Here is a 21,529-nt window from a genome sequence, read left to right on the forward strand (position 1 = left end):
TGAAAAGGTTAGAACGTAACTTTGTGTGTGTATGGGCTCTAATAAGGTACAAATACTCAAAATAGTATTGTCTAATTTCTTAATAATAAACTGAGTAAGTAATAACCGTTTCATGATAATTAGTTGGATAGTTTGCATAAATGAATTCAATAGCGACACTAAATTGGAAATGCAATATTTACATCTTTTGTCATTTTCACATTTTTTAACGTAATTGGAAAATAATTGCTTTCCGTCATTCCCCTCAAATTCCTATCTTGCCTCTGTAATAAATTCTGACGTTTATATTTTGAAATACGAAATGTCTAGTATAATATACTTACAGTACTTTTCGGGGTGAAAATAAACTTTCTTTAAGTTCCCTAGCAACGTCCGTTTCCATGGTGAACAACAAGCATGGCAAACTCTCAAAATAATTGTTCGTTATTATACCTCTAAACATTCAATTAAAACAACTACGATGTAAATATTTTTGCATTGAGTTTACCAATATATACGTAATTGTATCTGGACTGAATCTTCTTTTTATGTAGATGTCACCCTTGTTTGAGGCACATTTTCAAAAGCAGGAGTTAATTCATGTGTGAGAAATATAATGTAGCTAGACAATTAAGAATTGAAGGAAACAACGTGTGCTGCAAAAAATGCCCGTGGAAACTGTTGCTAAGGACATGAAAAAAAAAGGGCATTTTCACCCTTAAAAAAGGGTAAAGTGAGTGATTTCTTAATTTTCTTGGCCTTTTGGGACAATTTTATGGGGGGTCGTAATCAGGTATTTTTTTTGGCTCTGGGGCTTCCTTCATGGAGAACATTTATGTGAGTGAGTGAGTGATGGGATTGGGGCTTTATAGATATGGTCAAGAGTCACAAAAGCCCTTAAAAGTCTAATCAAAAATGTAAGGCATACAGCTCAAATTTACAGGAGGTATCAACTGTTACAACACGACCTCAAGGCTGCAACAATAATCAAGTAAGCTTCAAAATAATGTCGTTTTTGTTATTTTAAAGAAAGCACCTCCTGTACACACTCGCACCAGTAAAGAGAAGTGGTTTCTTGCCCTCTGTCAGCCTAAAACTTACAGAAATTTCTCAGCAAATGGAAATTCAATATATCTGTGCATGCTTACCACACCAGCAAGTTTACTAATGAAAGAGAAAGTTCGACAATGCCCTCAGTTTGCAGGCAGATGGATGGAAAGGCTCATAATGACTGCACGTGGACCCCAAAGACTTATTCTTCTTCAGGCACTAACTCAATGTTGAAAATATATGTAAATCAGCAATAGGTGTCTGCTGAAATGAAGCAAACTTGTGCAACCCTGCATACAGAAATCTACTAGATAAAAAACAAAAGAAGGTTTTCATTTGAATCTCCCTGGTATTTTGCAACAGATTTGTGTCATAACTGAGTTTTGTGATAGTGTAACATGTAATTATTGAATATTTTGAAGCAAAAATCTTTGTAAATTGATGCATATAATTAATAGTGGAATGCTTACATGCTAATACAGTGGAACCTCGATTTTACGTTTTTTAGCTGAAAAAGATTAAAATACAGGAAAATGTAAAATCGGGGGAAATTTTATAGCATTTTGCTCTATTGAGACCACAAATAATAATAATAATAATAAAATCGTCTTTATTATAGCGGGCGTGTTTCGGCCTTGTCTGGGTGATTAATACAAAGTAAAGTAAAAGTAAAGTACAAATGGAATAAAATGGAATACATGAGCATATCCTGATTACATGTATGATGGATGAACATTGAATACCAAAATTGAATAAAAATAAGAAAGAAAAAAGGATTATATGTATAAACTAATGTTTGTCACTTTCATCTTTACATATACATGTATAAAGTCAGCTGGAACAATGAATGAAATAGCAATAGCAATAATAATAATCAGGGCTCGAAAAATCCCAGTCACCAGGTCGACTAAAAATTTCAGCCTGGCGACTGCGATCTTATGCTGTAATATGCACGAAATTTTGATGATACTAAGTTCAAATTGCAGTACAGCGTAAGTTAGCAAATGATTTTTTAAAAAAATTAACGTTGTGAACATTCCAGAGTGTCAGTAATAATTTCTTACTCTTTGTCCCCCAACACCCCATTTCCTGTTTTCTCGAATGATTTAGCGATGTCTTGAATACCGTGATGATCAGCTTCTTCTTTCAAAAGTTGCACAACCCAAATTTTGAAAATGTATATCATGAAAACCGTTAAGAGATATTTATACCGGGTTTTCTGCTTTATAAAGTCTCATCCATTGAGATATTTTTCAATGCTTAAAATTATCAGTTTTCTCCACACAGAAAATTTAGATAAATTAATAACTGGCGGAAGGCAGCGTTAAAATTTTTCCAGAAATGCACTTTTGAAAGAAAAATATGTAAGAAATTATTGAAGGGTCATAATTAGATGTCTGATGGCTATAGATCGACCACAAGGAAAAAAAACTTTGGGAAGAAAAGTCCCCGCGCAGCTTTCCCTTCTTCCCTCCACCTCGGGCCATAAGGAAGCATAGTCCACTCTCCCCCCCCTACTCGTGGGGGTACGGTGCACAGGAGTCACGGGTCTGTGCAGGTTGTTTTGCTCGTGGTTCCACTATAGACCTCGGATTTTTAGGTTCTAAAAAAATGTGCTTTTAGGTTCCTAAAATAGGTTCTAAAAATCCTAAAATAGGTTCCAAAAACCTTAAATTAGGCTCGAAAAATCCTGAAATACGTTGCAAAAAGACTTAATTTGGTACAAAATTCCTGAAAAATACTGATTAAATACAATTGTTAAAAACAAAATTTCACAAGAACCGTAATAACCAAATATTAATTTTCTAAACAAATTTTCATTTCTTTATATCATTTTCAAAATTATTATTTATTATTATTAAAGTAGGGTTACAATTAAGCTTACATTTTTTTACATTGATTCCGAACAACAAAAACAGCTTTTTGCCCTACATGAATTAATATACAGTTATGCTATTTGTTTATAAGTATACATACAATGGAATATTATAAATTTATATAATTGAAAAATATAAGAAATAGACTAAAATAAACATTTTTTGCAGCTACGTTTTATGAAGGAAGAAATGAGGTAGAATAGGCACAGTGTCAGTATTCATAAATTAATGTCCTAATCTGTTGTTTAAATGTGGCCAAATTTCTCTCCTTTCTGCAATTTACAGGCAGTTGATTCCACGCTTTACTTGCCAGTGATGACAGGGATTTTGATCCGTATCTTGCCTTGTTACATTTTGGTACTCGGATACTGTTGGTGTTGTTGGATCGCAGATTGGGATAATTTCTATTACTAGATATCATTACTTTGTCCTTTAATAACTGGTGGTGCTTGTTAATTGCCTGGTGAATTTTTAGTAGAAATGCATATTTTCGTCTGGATTCCAGCGTGGGTAATTGGAGTTCTTCTCTGCTTGCACGTGAGGTCGTGTGCGCTGTATTTCTTATGCTACGAATAGCCCAAATTTGCATTTTCTCTAGTTTCGTGGTGTTATTTCTATTAATCCCATAAAGTACAGAGGAACAGTATTCAAGTAACGGCCTAATAAATGCTTTGTAGAACGCTAATTTGTGGGCAAGGTGTACATATTTGCAGACAAATTGAAACTGCTTGATTTTAGGTGCTGCGCGTGGACACATTCTTTTTACATGTTGTGAAAAGGATAAACTTTTATCTAGGTGCATACCGAGATATTTTAGAGATTCACATGGTTTTATATTGAAATTTCCTATTTTAATGTTGTCAATTAGCGTATTGTTATTATTTTCACTGGATAGTATTAATACTTGCGTCTTAGACTCGTTCACTTTCAACATGTTAGATTGATAACACTCAAGAACTTCGGGCATATTTTCCTCAATATTTGCAATTACTTTTTCTAATTTGCTTGACGCGCAGTACAGGAGGCAAATTACAAATTACGATTATAATACTGCACTTGTGCTGTTAGAAAAAGTTACTTGTAGATATGAAAAATGAATTACGTATGTATAATTTGCTGCACAATATCAGGGTGCCTACTCACTTGGAATTCCTCGAATTCCAGGAATTACACGTGAATTATTGACTCCGGAAATTATGCGTGAATTACTGGCATGAATTATTCATGAATTTTAGCAAAACATGAAAAAAAGGTACAACTGGATATTTTCTTTATTACAATTGTTTCTCCGTAGACGTGAAAAATTGCAACTTTTATTAATACAAATCCCATTAAATTTATACAGGTTTATAAATGCTCTGAGGCAAGTTTCTCTCAGTTTAGCTTTTATTTTTTTATTTTTTTTTTTAGGAATAAAATGGAAAATAAGACAAAATTATCTCTACCGTTAACTTTGTTAGTGTCTTTTGCAGAACAATCTATCTGACAGATGGTAGATTATTATAAAATAATATATCTTGAAGTTGATTAGGTATATTTTTTGGTACATTGGAATCATACAAATTACTTTACTTTATCTTAGTAGGCAAGGCTTAGCATTAAAAGTCTATAGTGCAGGGGTAAAAAGTCGGGGGAACTGTCCCCTTTCGCCGCCACTGTCAGCAGGTAACAGTGACGTCACGACATTTTTTGTTTTGTTTAACGCTTTTTATACTTGGAGGGAGGGAAATCGACAGAAAACATGTTTCAAACACGCCAGTCATTGAATTATATCGCCACCAAACCTAGTAAATACCTCTGTCAGATATACAAATCCTGTAAAACCTAAAAAAAGGTTTAATTTAGGCACATAAACTTAAAATAGGTTCTAACAAGCAAAATAGGTTATTTTAGGCACTATAAAACTTAGTCAGTTGTTTTGTTTTTTAATGAAATGCTGACATAACTTGTTATTTTTTATTTACCTGCAAAGGATAAAATAGGTTAAAAACCTAAAATCCGACGTCTACTGATGCCATGTCAATTTGTCATTTGCGACCAATATTGCTCACGTGCAACATTTGATGGATTTTTTATTGGCGATTTTATGGGTTGAGTGAAAAAGTGCCATTTTTGGGACATATATGGCAATGCTAGCAGGTCGAAATACTGTCAACAGACGCATGCCACATGTTCCTAAGTATTGGCTATACATTTACGTGAAAAATCATAAACAAAGATTTTGTGCCGAAATTGGACTCTTGAGAGAATCCTAGTCTGCCTCTGGTTACACTGAATTCTCTTCGCTCACTTTCGACGCTACTATGCCTGTTTCTTCAATTGATTCAGCATGGCGTATTCTTTGGAGCAGTGCGTGTGCATTGCTGAAGAGTATTTTACTACTCATTCTTACACTCATCCGCAAGAGGTTTTCCAAGAAAAATCCCCTGCTTCTGCTGTACCTCGCAAAGCAACTGTTTTACGACTAGTCAAACACCAACAAATGATCCCTCAAATTGTTAAGAGTTGATATTATCACTGAAAATTTCTACGCAGTACATTTCCTGTGTGTGCCTGATCTTCAATAATTAACATTTCTATGCTGGGAGGAACCAGGCAACGTCGAAGTCTACTGTATTTCAAAGTTTCAAGGCAACAGATCCCGTTGCGGGAGCACTGGCATAGAAGATTCCACGCAGGTAAAACAGCGACAGCGAAAAATCAGGCTAGGCCAGGCCGGCTCAGTAGCTCAGTGGTTAGAGCAATGGCACGGTATATCAGACCCCCATGTTTGAGTCCTGGTCGAACCTGCATTTTTCGCTGAAAATTTCTACGTTGGTATATATTGTTGAAAATCAATTCTGATGTTTTCAGCAAATTAACAATATTTTTTAAAATAATGTAATTGCTTTTATTTGGATACATGCTAACATAAATTTATTAACCCAGTGATAGTGTACATGATTAGTTTAGTGCAGAAAACCTGGTGTAAATACCTCTTACGGTTTTCATGATATACATTTTAAAAGTTTGGGTTGTGCGACTTTTGAAACACTCTGTAGTATGCACAATTGCTAGTAGGTAGTTTCCTGGTGCCAGATTTTCAGAGCTGGCACCTAGCTTTGAAGAAAATTTTTCGAGCACTGATAATAATAGTAATAATAAAAAATTGAAAAGACAAAACAAAAATTATGAAATTTAAAATAAATATAACAAGTTATATGAACAGAGTTGCCAATTATTACAATGGATATATATATTTATAACAGAAAAGTTGCTTGTGATTATGTGCTTAGCTGCCTTGCTAGTAGATGATTTTTTAGTTGTTTTTTTTAAAATGCTTATGACACTGGATGGATGTCGGAGAGGTTGGAAGGGAATTCCATTCTTTGGTGGCAGATATGGTGTACGATCTTCCGTAGGTGGTTGTATTATGAACTGGTACTGACAATAAATTTTTCCGTCGTGTTACATGTTGATGCCTGTTCGAATTTATATTCAGTTTCTCAAAAAGATATCCAGGTTGTTTGCTGCTTAGTACTTTATGTCTTAAAGTTAGTAACTGATATTTAGCGAAATTATTTGTGTTAAGCCAATTCAAACGGTGTAAGTATTTTGAAATGTGGTCCCTTTTCTTGAGCTTCTAAATGAATCTCATGCATGCATTCTGTAGTTTTTGTAGTTTATTAGATATGGTGCCCAGTTACTCATGGCGTCAAGGTCTTTTTGTAGCTGATATATCATACTTGTGTATTCTCTTACCCCTGTGTGTATGTAAATCTGAGTGTCATCAGCATATTGGTGATACTGAGCATGTGAGAGACTTTTATGCAAGTAAATTACGTAAATGGAGAAAAGAAGAGGTCCAATATTGAATGTATAATGCGGAAAAATGTAAAATCGCGGTTCCACTGTATACCGCGTTTGTTACAACCTGTCCCGGTTCCCGCGCTAACTTTCTCCGTGCTGGGGAAAGTCAAAGCCAGGCAGCCAATTAAAATACGCAACGTCTCAACAGTGTCTACGTAAGCACCTCTCTTCTGGTTTCCATTCGCTCTTCGCTGCCTAGCAGACGACTTTTTCCTTGTTTCTTATTGGCACCGAAACTGTCGAGCGATCGCTAACGTGGGAAACGGGACAGCTTCTAACAAACGCGGTATAATTATCAATATTTTAAACTTTTAATTATTACACTAAAACTGAAACTTATATTTAAGATAATAGAAATGACCGTGCTTGAATATTTAGGTCTGTTGGGTTTGTTCCATCATATTTCAAAATTAGTTCTTGTATTTTATTGTTTCCTTCTTTCTTTTGTATATATTTTTTTATTTTTAATATAATAAATAAAACTGTTGAGAGTTTTGAAAAGTTTAATGCACTTTTTAAAGAAAATGTTTTATGTTCTCTATTTTGTAAGAATACAGTACAATTACTGTCTTACAATTCGTCCCTACCGAGACAAAGGGGTGTATCTCAAAAAAAGTTTCCAACAGCCAACAAAGCCATTATTACTGATTTGCAATAATGCAAACACACTCATCAAAAAGCACGGCCCTTTAGCTACTGTATGCTTTGACACATTTCAATACCCCTGAAAACAAAAGTACAATCAATCATAATGCATGATCACAAACTTTACAATGCTCTCCTGAAAAATCAAGAAAACTGAGATACGCCTCTTTGTATCGGTAGGGACGAAAATTTGTAATATTAAACTTGTCCAACAAATATTTTGAAAGTTACGAATTTTTTGAAAATTTCAAGATTTTTAGAAATTGAGTGGACACGAATGCACCATGTGACACAAAAACATGTCATATCTCGGAAACTATGTGGGGTATTTTGATGATTTAGGTATTGTTGGGGAGGAGAAGGACAGTCCTAACAGAAAAAGACTATATTACCACTTTTACCTACTCAGAAAGTAGAAAAATCATTAAATAAAATAATATATTGTGATGAAAAAAACACTCCACTTCGGGTAGTTTGTTTCAGGATTTACCACAATGAAAATTCTTACACATGTCAAACATAATATTAAAAAATCAGAAAGGTAATATTTTTCATAGTAAAAATATCACAGGTTTCAGTACAGGGTGTATGAACCAATTTTCCACTGGCATACAGCAATATTTTTGACAAATGGCCCTAAAACACTCACAAATTACTACTAATATGAGTACATATAATATTGTTAGAAATGTTGAATAAGTGGGAGAAGCATTACTATGATGTTCATCCACTTTTAGTTCATAGAAATTGTACTAAGACCAGAATTTATGTTCAGAATGCATATGGGTCAGCAGAGGTGTCCATCCCCCCCCCCTCAAGGCCTATGATGCACTACCCCCCAAAATGGGTAGAACATATCACCTTTTATGCCAAATTATTTGCTCAAATAATTTTCTTCAGACAAAATTTGCGGAACAGTGTAACACAGACATATTTAAGCAATATGTGTTTACTTTAGGTATTGTTTACAATGTAGACAATTGCATGTATGTATATTGTATATTATTTGACATTGATTGAAATAACATTTTACACAAATAGTAATAATTTCTGACGTTGTTGCAGCAAGCTTATTGATAATTTGCTCAATTGGCTGCACTTTTAAAATATTGGACTCACAGGATGGAATTAAGGTAGTAGACATTAACCACTTACCAGCCATACATGAGCGTAGTCGGTTTTAATGGCTCTAATTACACTCATTGTACATTCTGCAAAGCAATTTGTCAACTTATTTTATTGTATAATACCTGCAATTTGGAAAAGTCGAAAACTGGACAACAACATAGTATGGTTTAAGAAATCCATTCTTAACCCATTTCTGTAGATCCATAACTTATTCAGAACCTGTCATGTCGTGTGTACCTGAACTTTCAATCTCATCTTCCACATCGCAATTAACCACAAGGTAAAAAAGCAACGTTAAATAACTCAATATTAATAATGTTTTCCATTGCAAAGCTTCAGAAACACTTTACAATCAAACCATGTGAACAGGTGGCATTGAGATGTAGATCGACCACGTTGTGGCATGCATATTTGTCATCATTTGTATTTTGTATTTGATTTTTGTTATTAAGCGTCGCTTTTCTTCCAATTCTGGCTAATCCCGACGATGAGGATGAGTGATCGTCAGATGAAATTGATTAAGGGACACTCACAAATAACACCCATGCCAGAATTCAAACCAGGGAACTTCGGTGGTGAGTCCGAAAGTCTTGTGACCATGTGGAGCATTTTATTTTCATAAGTTGGCAACAATGTTAAGGTACACGTGCTTCTGTTTACAGAAGGTCTTAAGTTCTATGATTCCAACTTTAGTCCTGCCAAACACATTAATTCGGAAATTCACTGCACTTAGAACAATTCAGATCAATCAAGGGATCAAGATTGGCTACTGTAGTAGTTGCAGCTTTCCACTAATGGTCTCCTCAGACAAACCTCTGCCTTACACATCTTTTCATTTATAATAGCTACTAACAGACTTACTATGCCATTCACATTACGTAATTAATAAATACAATAATTATAATTATATGCTAGTTTATTAAAAAGTAAATATTTCTATGTTACTAATAACATAAATTTGAAGGAGTTTGATGAATTTTCCCCCTGTTGTAATTTTGTTACCCAATTAATATCAATCTCGATTTTTTTACAGGTACTTCTCAGAGTACACTTTATGCTGCAAATATAATTTCTTTTAGTTTCTCCACCAGAGATACAGGGGCTGAAATTTAAAAAAAAATAAATGAAAATCGAGTATTTTCAGAGAGCTGTAACTAGAAGAAGGAACCAGTAGCAGAGCTCAAATATTTTCTGCCAAAACTTTGGATGCATATGTTTTATCTAAAAAAAAATATATATAGCTCTTATATTATGTTACTTCCCTACTAAAAAAAATTCCTAAACTTCGACTTTTGTTCAAAACTGAATATTAATTTTGGACTTAAATTTCAGCAATTTTCATTAGAGATGGTGTAAAAATGCACAGAACATAAAATAATGCTTGAAATGTACTGAAAACAATGTTGTTTACCATAGCTTTCTATCATTTTTCTTAGCTGAGCTATCATAATTATCGCAACTGTCTGCAAAGGCCAAAAATACCCGAAGTCGTTATGTACAATTTTAAAAGTGGTCAAGCAACCAGTGCTGGAACATTCGGTATGGTCTGACCCATATGAATTCTGGACAAAAATTCTGGTCTTAGTACAATTTCTATGAACTAAAAGTGGATGAACATTATAGTAATGCTTCTCCCACTTATTCAACATTTCTAACAATATTATATGTACTCATATTAGTAGTAATTTGTGAGTGTTTTAGGGCCATTTGTCAAAAATATTGCTGTATGCCAGTGGAAAATTGGTTCATACACTCTGTACTGAAACCTGTGGTATTTTTACTATGAAAAATATTACCTTTCTGATTTTTTAATATTATGTTTGACATGTATTGATTATGCTGTGTAACAATTTTCATTGTGGTAAAACCTGGGACTCCGTATCAAACAATTATCTGAAGTGGAGTGTTTTTTTCATCACAATATAATATTTTATTTAAAGATTTTTCTATTTTCCAAGTAGATAAGAGTGGTAATATAGTAATTTTCTGTTAGGAATGTCCTTCTCCTCTCCAACAATACTGAAATCATTAAAATACACATAGTTTCTGAGATACGACAAGTTTTGTGTCACATGGTGCATTCGTTCGTCTACCCAATTTCTAAAAATCTTGAAATTTTCAAAAATTCGTAACTTTCAAAATATTTATTGGACAAGTTTAATATTACATATTTGTCATATTAGGGCAAGTATCTATCAGTAAAAAAAATATGAAACAAATCCATGACTATGAAGCAACCTGCTCTGGGTGATTTCGCGTGGAATGACCCAGCTACAACATATGGTTTACAATTTATGGTTAAAACTGCAATTATTTTGCACCAGTTTGATAGCTCATATGTACTTAAACATAGTCTAGCTCACTTACTCTGTTTTGCAAATCACCCTCTTCAGATGGTCATGAATCTCCTCCTTAGCTTTGCTGTCAATATCCACAAGCATCTGGTCACCATTATCTAAATATGGATAAAAAAAAAGGAAACATCACAATGATGCACTTATGAGCTCAATATCATTTCTATTTGCATTTTATTCCAATTACAGTTATATTTAAGTGACCACATATACACAATAAATAAAGACATGCATTGTGATTTTAGTGGTTGCAAATGGAAATAATAAACTCTTACAGATCCAGGTATCGATTTGTTAAATACCGATACTATTTTCTATGAAATTGACTTAATTTCTCTATTCTCTATGATTTGAATTCAAACAGCAAAATAGTGAATTTGGAAAATTATTACAATTCACAAGCTAGGGAAGGATTACGGAATTTTATTATAGGCAGTAAGTTTAAAATAAAATACTTGATGAGATAAGAGTGATTGATTAACAAATACAACTTGTAATTTAGCAGTCTCCTTATACATTCTCGGTATTGTATGTTGCCATTTCCACTCAGGTTTGGAACCCTCTGCTTGCAAGAACCATGAGTGCGGACTCATTTTTCGATGCATAAAGCTAATTCTCTCTTCTCTGTAAAGCAAACAACTTAACTCTTGCATATAAGTGAAACAATTGAATTGTACAAAGGAAGTGTCATATTTCCTTACATTATCAATGGGATTTCTGCTTCAGTACAGTACAGCGTGTCCATAAATATACTGTCATACTTTAAAGTGGTACTATGTCGCTTTGGATAATCGTATTTAAAGGAAATTGGTGACATTTGAAAGAAAAACTCAAATATTTTATTTTACAACTCATAGACATTGAATGTGGCCCCCACGAGTGGCCCTGCAGACATCAAGGCGATATTCCCATTCATGCCACACACGCTCCAACATATCCACAGGGATGGACTGGATTGCAGAAGTGATGCGAATTTGCTGTTCTTGCAGGTTTTGAGGCAATGGGGGTACATAGACACAATCTTTTATGTAACTCCATAAAAAAAGTCACAGACCGTCAAGTCAGATGACCTCGGCGGCCAATTGTAGAAGACATTATCATCATTATCTGCGTGGAATGATAAAACACCAACACGTTCACCAAACTCTGCATGTAATTATATTCTAAAACACACCAACTACGTTCTTAAATCTTCTGTAATAACAACACAATTTTAAAGGAAAACATTCACATGTAACCTGCCTGCCTGCTAAATATCCAACCTGCCTGCCTGCTAAATATCCAACAATGAACCTGCATCGCCCATTGTTGTCAGGAGTGAATTTATTTCAGTTTCTATGTTTGATCTCGTTCATTGTTGTCCATTGCTGATATTGGTGTCCATTGTTGACATGCACAAAAATATTTGAGTTTTTCTTTCAAATGTCACCAATTTCATTTAAATACGATTATCCAAAGCGACGTAATACCACTTTAAAGTATGACAGTATATTTATGGAGACGGTGTATATTCAAGTGTAGTACTCTGAAACTGACAACATGCAGTTATACCATTATTGCTGATGATAAGGGCATGTAGGTATTAGAAATTTAACGCAAGGAATTTATAGAATTGCATTGTATAGGTACCTGATTTAGCTAACCACACATTAAAACAGGAACACAGCTTCTGAAAGTTCATGTACAAGGGGCTTCATGAAAAAAAAAAAACTCCAATGGTGCCTATACGCAGCACTAGTGGTCGGAGAGCAACACACACACATGCAGGCAGGAAGAAGTGGCATGTAGCTGTAATCTGGTACAGTTGCAATGCAGCCGTTTTATGACAGTTCTAGGTTAAAGATTGCAGCTCTCATACAGTCTCCCACCGACTGATGTAGCCTACATGTAGTAATCAGAGCCTACGTGTAGTAATCAGATTTTTGCATGCTCAGCATTTGGTACAGAGCCACTAGCAATCGTGTGAGGTGTGCAGACCGGACGTCGTGAGTGATAGTATGGTCAAACAATGGTGCAGACAATTCACAGAAGGCCAATTGAATGTGCACAACCCCATACACGTGGGCCCTTTGCATCACTTCAGGTGAGATATCTTAGATCACCACTCCCTGTACAGCCCTGGTCTTGCATGTTTCTTTGTTTAACTGAAGAGGTTTCTGGCAGGACAAGGATTTGACAGCTACACTATGGTAGAGATAGTTCCAGTCTTTACTGTCAGACTCATATGCCATGGGCATACAAAATTTATTGCCATGTTACGACAAATGCCAGAACAACAGTGGTGATTATGTCGAAAATTAGGTTAGGACTCACTGTTAACCACTTGCCTGACACATTATTTTCCCAAAAATGGTCCATATTTTACACATTTTTTTTATTGTGTGTTTGTAATGTACCAATATTGGCAATTAAATAACAGTAACAAAATTCTATTTTTGGGGTCAAATAAGGTTACAAAACTATTCAAAAAACATCCATAATTATTAACCTGAGTTTATAAACTGTGGAAAATAAAGATGTCTTCTCATTTTAAGGTTGTCCCAGTTTACAGACTATCACACATACTGTCTCACATCAAATGCTAGCCACAGTGTGATAAACCCGAAAGCATGGGCTAACACAGAGTGCAATCTGGGCAATAGCATCTTGACTCACGATGAATCTTTTTTCCTGTCGCATCCCGAACTCTGCAACACACGGTGCACTGTTTCATTGGGTTTTGCTTCTTATTGATCGGGGGAAGGTATTCAGGGAAGTGTCGTCCAGACAGGCGGTGGCGTGTTGGGAGGTCTGCCACTTGATGGAAGCATACCATCTGAATGGTACTGCTTGATAATGTCACTCACAATTCCCATTTGGAACTGAAGATGCGATTTTGTTCCACCTGTCTTGGTGTAAACCACGTATGAATTCCAAAGAGACAGACCCAACAGATGAAAGAAAATCTTCTTATGATACTTTTTGCCAAGCTTCCTTGGTGTGGCATACGAAGCAAGATGCTGATCAACACCACCCATTTTGTCGTTGTAATCGACTACCACTCGTGGTTTAATTTTTTCTTTGTAGCGTTGTGTTACAGTCATCATTTCAACAGAATGGATGGTTGACAACAATGTCACATCCTTCTTATCTCTCCATTTCATGACTGTCAAGCATTGCAACCCTACTACTTCACCTTTCTTCAATTTGGCTGTTCTTAGAGCCTATGGTAGATCTTTTGTACTGCGCTTCAGTGTTCCAAATACATCAGTCTTTTTCGAAATGAACAGATCTGCAAGTTGTAGTGCGTTATAATAATTGTCCATTGTCAATTTGTCCCCAACAAATCATATACCAAAGCAAAGATTTTGGAAGGCGATTGTACACCAGCACAACTATCTGTATCTGTCTCGTCAGTACACACACTGTCCACTGTTGTATCACTTCCACTCATTAATTTTCTCCTCCTCCTCTATGCTGTTGTCTGTAGGCTCATCGTCACTCATCTTGTCATTCTTCACATGATGGAAAACACTAAAACATGAACGGAATGTATTTGCAACACAAAAACGGTCAATAAGTTTTGGCACTACACTCACACAACGACCACAAGTACCACTGGAAAGGCGACAACTACATAGTGTCAAGGGAATCCTGTAGATGACAGGAGTACCTTAACAATCTATCTACACCTTCCATCTAGTGGCCAAAATGGGAATTAACACCTTTTAAAGCTCAAACGAGACTGTCCGGGTAGGCAGAAAAGTGCACTGCAGTTGTACAATTTTAACGAGATAACTCAGGTAAATAATATGTAAAGCAAAAACAAATTCAGAGTTAACTCGGATTAATCAGGCAAGTGGTTAATAATGCAACAAATTACAACTGATATCCTTGTTCTATATTTATGCCTAATCGGTAGGGACCTTTTTTTTTGTTATTTTTTTCAAATTAGTGTATTTTTTATTTTTTACTAGCTATTCGGTGATATTTTTCCCAAAATTCACATTCTCATTTTAGCACATTTTCTGGCAAATATCTGAAATTATACCTTCATGGTGTTTTTAAACTAGTTTCAAATTGTAAGTCACATGGCCTACGCCTCTTCATGAGAGTTTGATATCTTGAAAGTTACTTTGGGAAAGTTATTTTTCATACCCCTTTCTAATTTTAAGGTAAGGGTTTTAGATAACGGAATTTTCCCCATATATACTGAAGGGTGCATAATGACCATAAGTGGTGATGCACCCAAAAATTTGAAATCAATCAATCTCACGTGACAGATACCGATATATTATGGCACCAAAAATTGGCATTATCCTTTTTTGAATTGTTAGTGTTATGTTACCCAAAATCTGCGTTTTTCTTTTAGAACATTTTTCTGCCAAATATACCAAAACTTAATACTTTCATTGTGCTTTTTAAATTATTATTTTAACTTCTAGGTCACATGGTCTATGTCTTTTCATGACAGTTTGATATGTTGGAACAGATTTTTGAGGAAGTAAAAGTAAAGTGCTTCCCTGCACTTTGCCATGAATGTGTATAAGGTTGTGCAGCCCCACACTTTCTTGATCACGGCTGAAGGTGTGGGTGATGTGATCAGCACCATGCTCCTGGCTACCTTTATCCCTTAAAGTTTCCTCCAGGTACCCACGCTGGGTGGGCGCCGGAGCAGTTTGAATAGGTGGAAAAGATCCCGGTTCTCCCCCACAGGGGATCGACCCCGGGTCTCTCGCATGGAGTCAGATGCCCTAATGACTGAGGTCCATTATTTCTCGCTTGACAAATGCCAATGGTGTGCACTTAGCTTGGTAATTCAAAACACATCTCGCGCGACAAATACTGAAGATGCGGCTCCCATATGACGGTAGATACACACTCGATCTCCTGTTAGAACCCTGCCACTTTGCTCTGTGATGCAAATGGTTTTGATAGAAGTTGAAAAAATCGTGGGAAATACATGATTTAATGTGGCTGTCGGAATTATTCCATGTATAACAAGCATTATAGTTTACTCTTGAATAAAATGTTGGAAAACTTGCACATTCTATGTACACAAACATGGCCTAGAAAATACAAGAATGTTGCGTTTCATTGAATTTTTCGTTGTTCTAGGATTTTTTTTTAAAAAAAATCGCTAAAAATGACAATTTGCATTTTATGCCAAATTCGTATTACTTCGATATTTCGAACGGGCGAAAAATGTGTCCAGACATACATTCATAAACACAACTTCTCAGCAATTACCATTTTTCATGGTTTTCGCGTTTGCGAAACATCAATGTCCCTACTAATTGGAAATTACTTTCTGGCCACCCCTCGTATAAATCAGTAGATGGAAAGTGAAAATTTAGCAGGGCTGGCTGAGAAAAGTCAATTCTTGAAGAAAGTGATTTGCTTTTATGATTGAATGATTCAAGTAAATATGATATTAAAATATTTACGTATTTATTATTAGTATTTTATTTCATAATATTGGACATTAACTTCACTCAGTGAGAGATTAATGACCATCTCTCACGAGTTTAAACAGACAGGACAGAGAGTTGCGTTAATTTCATTGCAATACTAGTGTTGCAGTAAATTTGAGGTTGGGATGGGAATTTTTTAAAATCCCGACATTCGGGACTGATGGGAAATGTTCAAAATTTCTCAAGCTCTGGAAATCTCGAATTCTACACGTAAATTTTCACTTTAAGAGATTGTTTTTGCATTTCTGGTACAAAAACTAACCATTTTCCAGATTTATACAATGCAGAAAACGTAGAGAATTAACGACTTTTTAAAATGACCATTCGGTATTTCCTTACTGCTCGGGATCCCGCACACCCCTAACGTTCACCAATGCAGATTTATGTTTCACTTTTTTGTGATAGTATTCAATATATATCTTGTTTTGTTGGATTCTTCTTGATATCTAAGAATAGTGCAATGTCATTGTAAATGTATGTTAACTTGTGTGAAACCAGTAATACGTCAGGATGATGAAAGAAAACCTTCAGAAGCACTGCTACATTAAATAAGGTGAAGTGAGACAAACTCCAGCAGCATATTTGTAGTCTAAAGCTCTTCTTGTTTATGCATGCGACTTTTGTTGGATGTTGCAGCTCGAAGACATTCAACAAAAATCAATTCCATACGAGTGCCATGCATGTAATTTATGTTGCATGTTGTAGTGAGACACTTTGTCGGGTGGCGATATTCGACAAAAATCGTATGTATTAATGGAGCCTATTTGTTTCTATGTTCCTTCAGTTTGTCCAACAAAATTCCTTACTACGACGTCCGACAACTATCGACAGTTCTGTCCCCTTACTACTCCCATACGGACAAGAAAAAATGATAATTCAATGCATTTTCCACGTAATATTTAGAGGCTGAACACATTTTTCTGATCCTCCAGAAATTTCTCTCTCTCCTCCTGCCATCACTGGTTTCTGGTGCCGTGGTTGTGTTGTGCATAAAAGGGGTCTCAAAGTTGAGGCTGAAGAAATGAGTGTCTATTTTACAGCAGGGAGATAAACGAAAAACATGGAACAGGTAAAATACTGCCAACTCCTGTATTTTCATTGATTTGAGACACTTTGTTAACATTCTGCAGTATCTTTTAATTATAATGTACAATGAACTCCAACTCCCAGTCATTCAACCATCGTTTTCCAATCAGGAAATATTCAGTAACATCAGAGGAATTCAGTGTCAGGCAGTACTGAAGCTCTTCCTGGTCATCAGCAGCATAAACATGTAAACAGGCAAAATCCAGGAAGAGGCTACAGGCCTGACTCAGCATTCGCTTAGTAAATTCGATTGGGATAAATGTCCTGAGAGCAGGGAGGTCAGGGCAGTCTAATTCAGTCATTGAAGGAGCGAGTTACAGAGAGAGAGAGAGAGGAAATGCTTTGGGCAAGACTGTTGTCGCAAGTCACAAGGCAGACTCTCCGTACAGTCGCGAGCGTAAGCACTCATTGCAGATCTACAGCCGTAGCACAGAGACAGGTATACCTATTCCAATAGCCATTCTGATTCAATCTGTAGGGTTTTATACTCATGTGCCATGTTTGCCATTCAAGTGTGTTTAGTTTAGTACCTCTCGCACCTTACCACCAAGCTTGCATAGAGCAGAGAGTTGCTCTACCATCTGAGCTACACCTCCGCTGTATATTTTCAATTCATAATGGCATTTTATAATGGCATATTATTCTTGAGTGTTGTACCAAAATGGTTGGATCAAAATAATCCTTTCCTATAATGCTCCCTATCTCAAAACTATGTTAACATTCCTATTACCTTACACCTGTCTGAAATTCGAAGTTCGTCAGCCATCGACAGGAGAGAACCAGCGAGTCAGCTGCAAGGGAAACAATTCAGCATTCCCAAACCCGAAGGGAGGACATCGAACCAGGAACCACGAGCAGAGTACCCAGTATCCTGACAGCATGTGCCAGCTTGTAGCCAGAATGCTGCAACATGTTTAAGTTTTCCTCTACAAGGCATCAAGGAAATCTTCCCTCCCTTGTTAATACGGATTGTCAAGTAAAGTGTCATGCTACATTTCTAATAAACATATTACATGACACTCTTCCATGTTACGTACAACTCTACAAACTTACATCTATTCATCTTTACAAAGCCTCAAGAGAAGAATCATCTAAGGAATGGCTACAAGTCCAAGAAGTTTCCTTCACCAAAATGTTCCAGTTCTTCACGAAAGGGGTAAAATTATCGTTCCACCCCACGAAGTTCGTCACTTAAACAAGCAGTACATATAGTGATTATCCCTCCAGGAACATAGTTTTCCCATTCCGAGGACACATACGACCATTGGTCGTTAGGTGATACACTCAGCAGCAAAAGTGCATTTATCAATGTTCCAGTGCAGAACAGTTCTCATTGCAAGAACTTAAGTTTGAACTTCAACAAATTATCCCTTCCCCAAAGTGAAAGTACGAGAACCGCAAAAAGCAAAACTCAACAGGGAAAATTTACATTCTGTGTGCATACAGAGACAGTCAGAAGGAAATGCACAATCCTGATAGGCTGAATTTCATTAGTACATTCTACACAAGTGCAGTGTGGCAAACATTTAGTGGTAGTTTACTGCCAATAGCCAAGCTGATCCAATCTGTAGGGGTTTATACTCAAGTGTCATGTTTGCCATTCAAGTGTGTTTAGTTTAGTACCTCTCGCACCTTACCACCAAGCTCGCCTAGAGCAGAGAGTTGCTCTACCCTTGTGGATGAATGACTCGGCGAGCTACATAAACCCAGATCGATCCCAGGTTCCTGAGGGAACGATATGCTTTTGTGAAAAAAAGCGAAAAAAGCCCAACCAAAAAAGCCACGGGGAAAAAAACTCGTTTCTTTCTTCTTCAAAAAAAGCAGTTTTTTCCGACCACTTCCAAGCTCTAAGATCTAACTTTACAAAACGTTGTGAGGCTAGAATCTGAAGCACTGAAATGAAAACAAATATAAACAGAAGTTGGTGACAACCGTCATAACTAGAATTATTTTTTTGTAGTTTACGGTTATTACAAGCATAAGAAAACAGTTTTCATTGTGAAGTTTCAGGAGAACACACGCTCCCTTCATCAGACATTTATTTATATCTTAACTAAAGATACAGTTATAACAATAGTTAGCAATTTTTTAAACAAAAAGAATCCCTTATATAATGGATGTTGTCAATGTTACGTTGTTGATATATAGCAACCTAACTGTGAAAAGAAGCAGTCTGTGTTATTTTTATTTCAGATAACAATTTTTGATCACATTATTTCTTATTAAAGTTATGAATACCAAATATCATCAGGTAATTCAAAGTCATCATTAATTTCACAAAGTTTCTTGATGTTTTCCAATACATTAAATTTTAAAGATGGTGAAAAAGAAAAAGAAAACTCTATACTGGATTTATGTTACCATTTTCATTATTTAATTTATTCCAGTGTTCTTCTGCAATGAACGAAGCTTCCCAGACATTCAACTCTAGGTTTCCCATCAATAATTACCGTAAACTACAAGAAAATAATTCTACAATGCAAGCAATGCGTACATACAAGAAAAACCGTTATAACTAGACCTCGGATTTTTAGATTCTAAATAGTGTGCTTTTCGGTTCCTAAAATAGGCTCTAAAAATAAAAAAAATAGGTTCTAAAAACTTTCAGTAGGTTATGAAAATCCTAAAATAGGTTTTAAAAATCTTAAATTAGGCCCGACAAATCCTGCAGTAGGTTCCAAAAAAATTCTAAAACTGTTCGACAGAACTGTAAGGAAGGTACATACGAGGGCTGCTGGAAAAGTTTCTGCAATCAATATGAAAAAAGACATGAAATTCTGGGAATGGCTTTCTTGTTTTTCAAAGTATTCACCCTTAAGATCAATACACTTTTACATACGCTCAAACCAATTTTGAAAGCATTTTTTCCACTCTGAAGCTGATACCTCAGAAACTGCTGTTCGGACAGCTGCTTCAGGCGACACAAATAGTTCACCACGCACCTTATTTTTCATGTGTGGGAACAAAAAGAAGTCGTTAGGTGATAAATCAGGTGGGCAAGGACAATGAGTCATTAATGCGACATTTTTACTGGACAAAAAATCAACAGTTTGGTGTGATGGGCGTTGTCGTGGTGAAGAATAATGCGACGACGATTTGGCTTTGTTTTATGCAATTCATTGATGACATCTGGCAAAAAAATTGTTGTATACGACTCAGCATTTACAGTCCTTCGATCTTCTAAACCTATTGTTGCCACATGTCCGGTATAACCGAAGAAACAGGCAATCATATGCTTGGCAGCACTCCTTGAACGAACAACTTTTGTTGGTATCGGCTCACTTTGAAACACCCAAAGAGTGGATTGCAGTTTAGTTTCGTGTTCGTATGAATAGATCCAAGTTTCGTACCTGGTAACGACGTAGTACACCAAATTTGACTTGCCTCTGTTGAATTTTTTTAGCATTTCTTTTCACCAATTTACACGAGCCTGTTCTTGAGCTTCAGTCAAGTTGTGTGGGATCCAACGGCTTGAAAGTTTCCGTGCGTTCAGATGACCATGGCAAATTGTATGTATTGCTTTCATGTCAATGTTCAAGGATGCCTGAACCTCACGGTATGTCATATGTCGATCTCTCTCAATCATTTCACGCACAGCATTAACATTTCTGGCAACAGACGTGGATGGACGACCTTCACGAAATTCAGCACTGAGAAATGTGCAACCACGCTGGAATTCGGAAAACCAATTGTACACAGTCCTATTAGATTGTGCTTCATCTCCAAAAGCCAAATGAAGTTGCTCGATGCATTGTTTCGGTGTTAAACGACATTTGAAATCATAAAAAATCATTGCCCGAAAGTTTTAAAGAGAAATTCCCATTTCTCACACGAAACTACTACTTCAAACTGCTGTGAAAAATAAACGAATAGGCTTAAACAAACAATAAAAGATAATTTAGACATAAAAAAGGTCTATTCTTCCAATTTGTATAATAGCGGAACACTAGCGCCACTGTTGGTGGTAGTTTGCAGAAACTTTTCCAGCAACCCTCGTATAACAACCAAGTATTAATTTTCTAATCAAATTTTCATTTGCATGCATCATTTTCCAAGTTATTCACACATTTTTGTAATACTATACTTGTGCTGTTAGCAAAAGTAACTT

The 21,529-nt window shown here is 35.8% G+C and overlaps 1 protein-coding gene across 1 annotated transcript in view; it reads right to left on the bottom strand.

Annotated features, from left to right (window-relative positions):
• mRpS25 (mitochondrial ribosomal protein S25) overlaps positions 1 to 21,529 on the bottom strand; it is a 34,642-nt gene that overhangs the window by 1,070 nt on the left and 12,043 nt on the right. The window contains exon 3 of the mRNA XM_083141863.1: positions 10,896 to 10,983. Within this exon, the coding sequence (XP_082997989.1) occupies positions 10,896 to 10,983 (88 nt within the window). The remainder of the gene's footprint in view (positions 1 to 10,895; positions 10,984 to 21,529) is intronic.

Source organism: Lepisma saccharinum, chromosome 20 (assembly GCF_977018435.1).
Source record: "Lepisma saccharinum chromosome 20, izLepSacc3.1, whole genome shotgun sequence".
NCBI lineage: Eukaryota > Metazoa > Arthropoda > Insecta > Zygentoma > Lepismatidae > Lepisma > Lepisma saccharinum.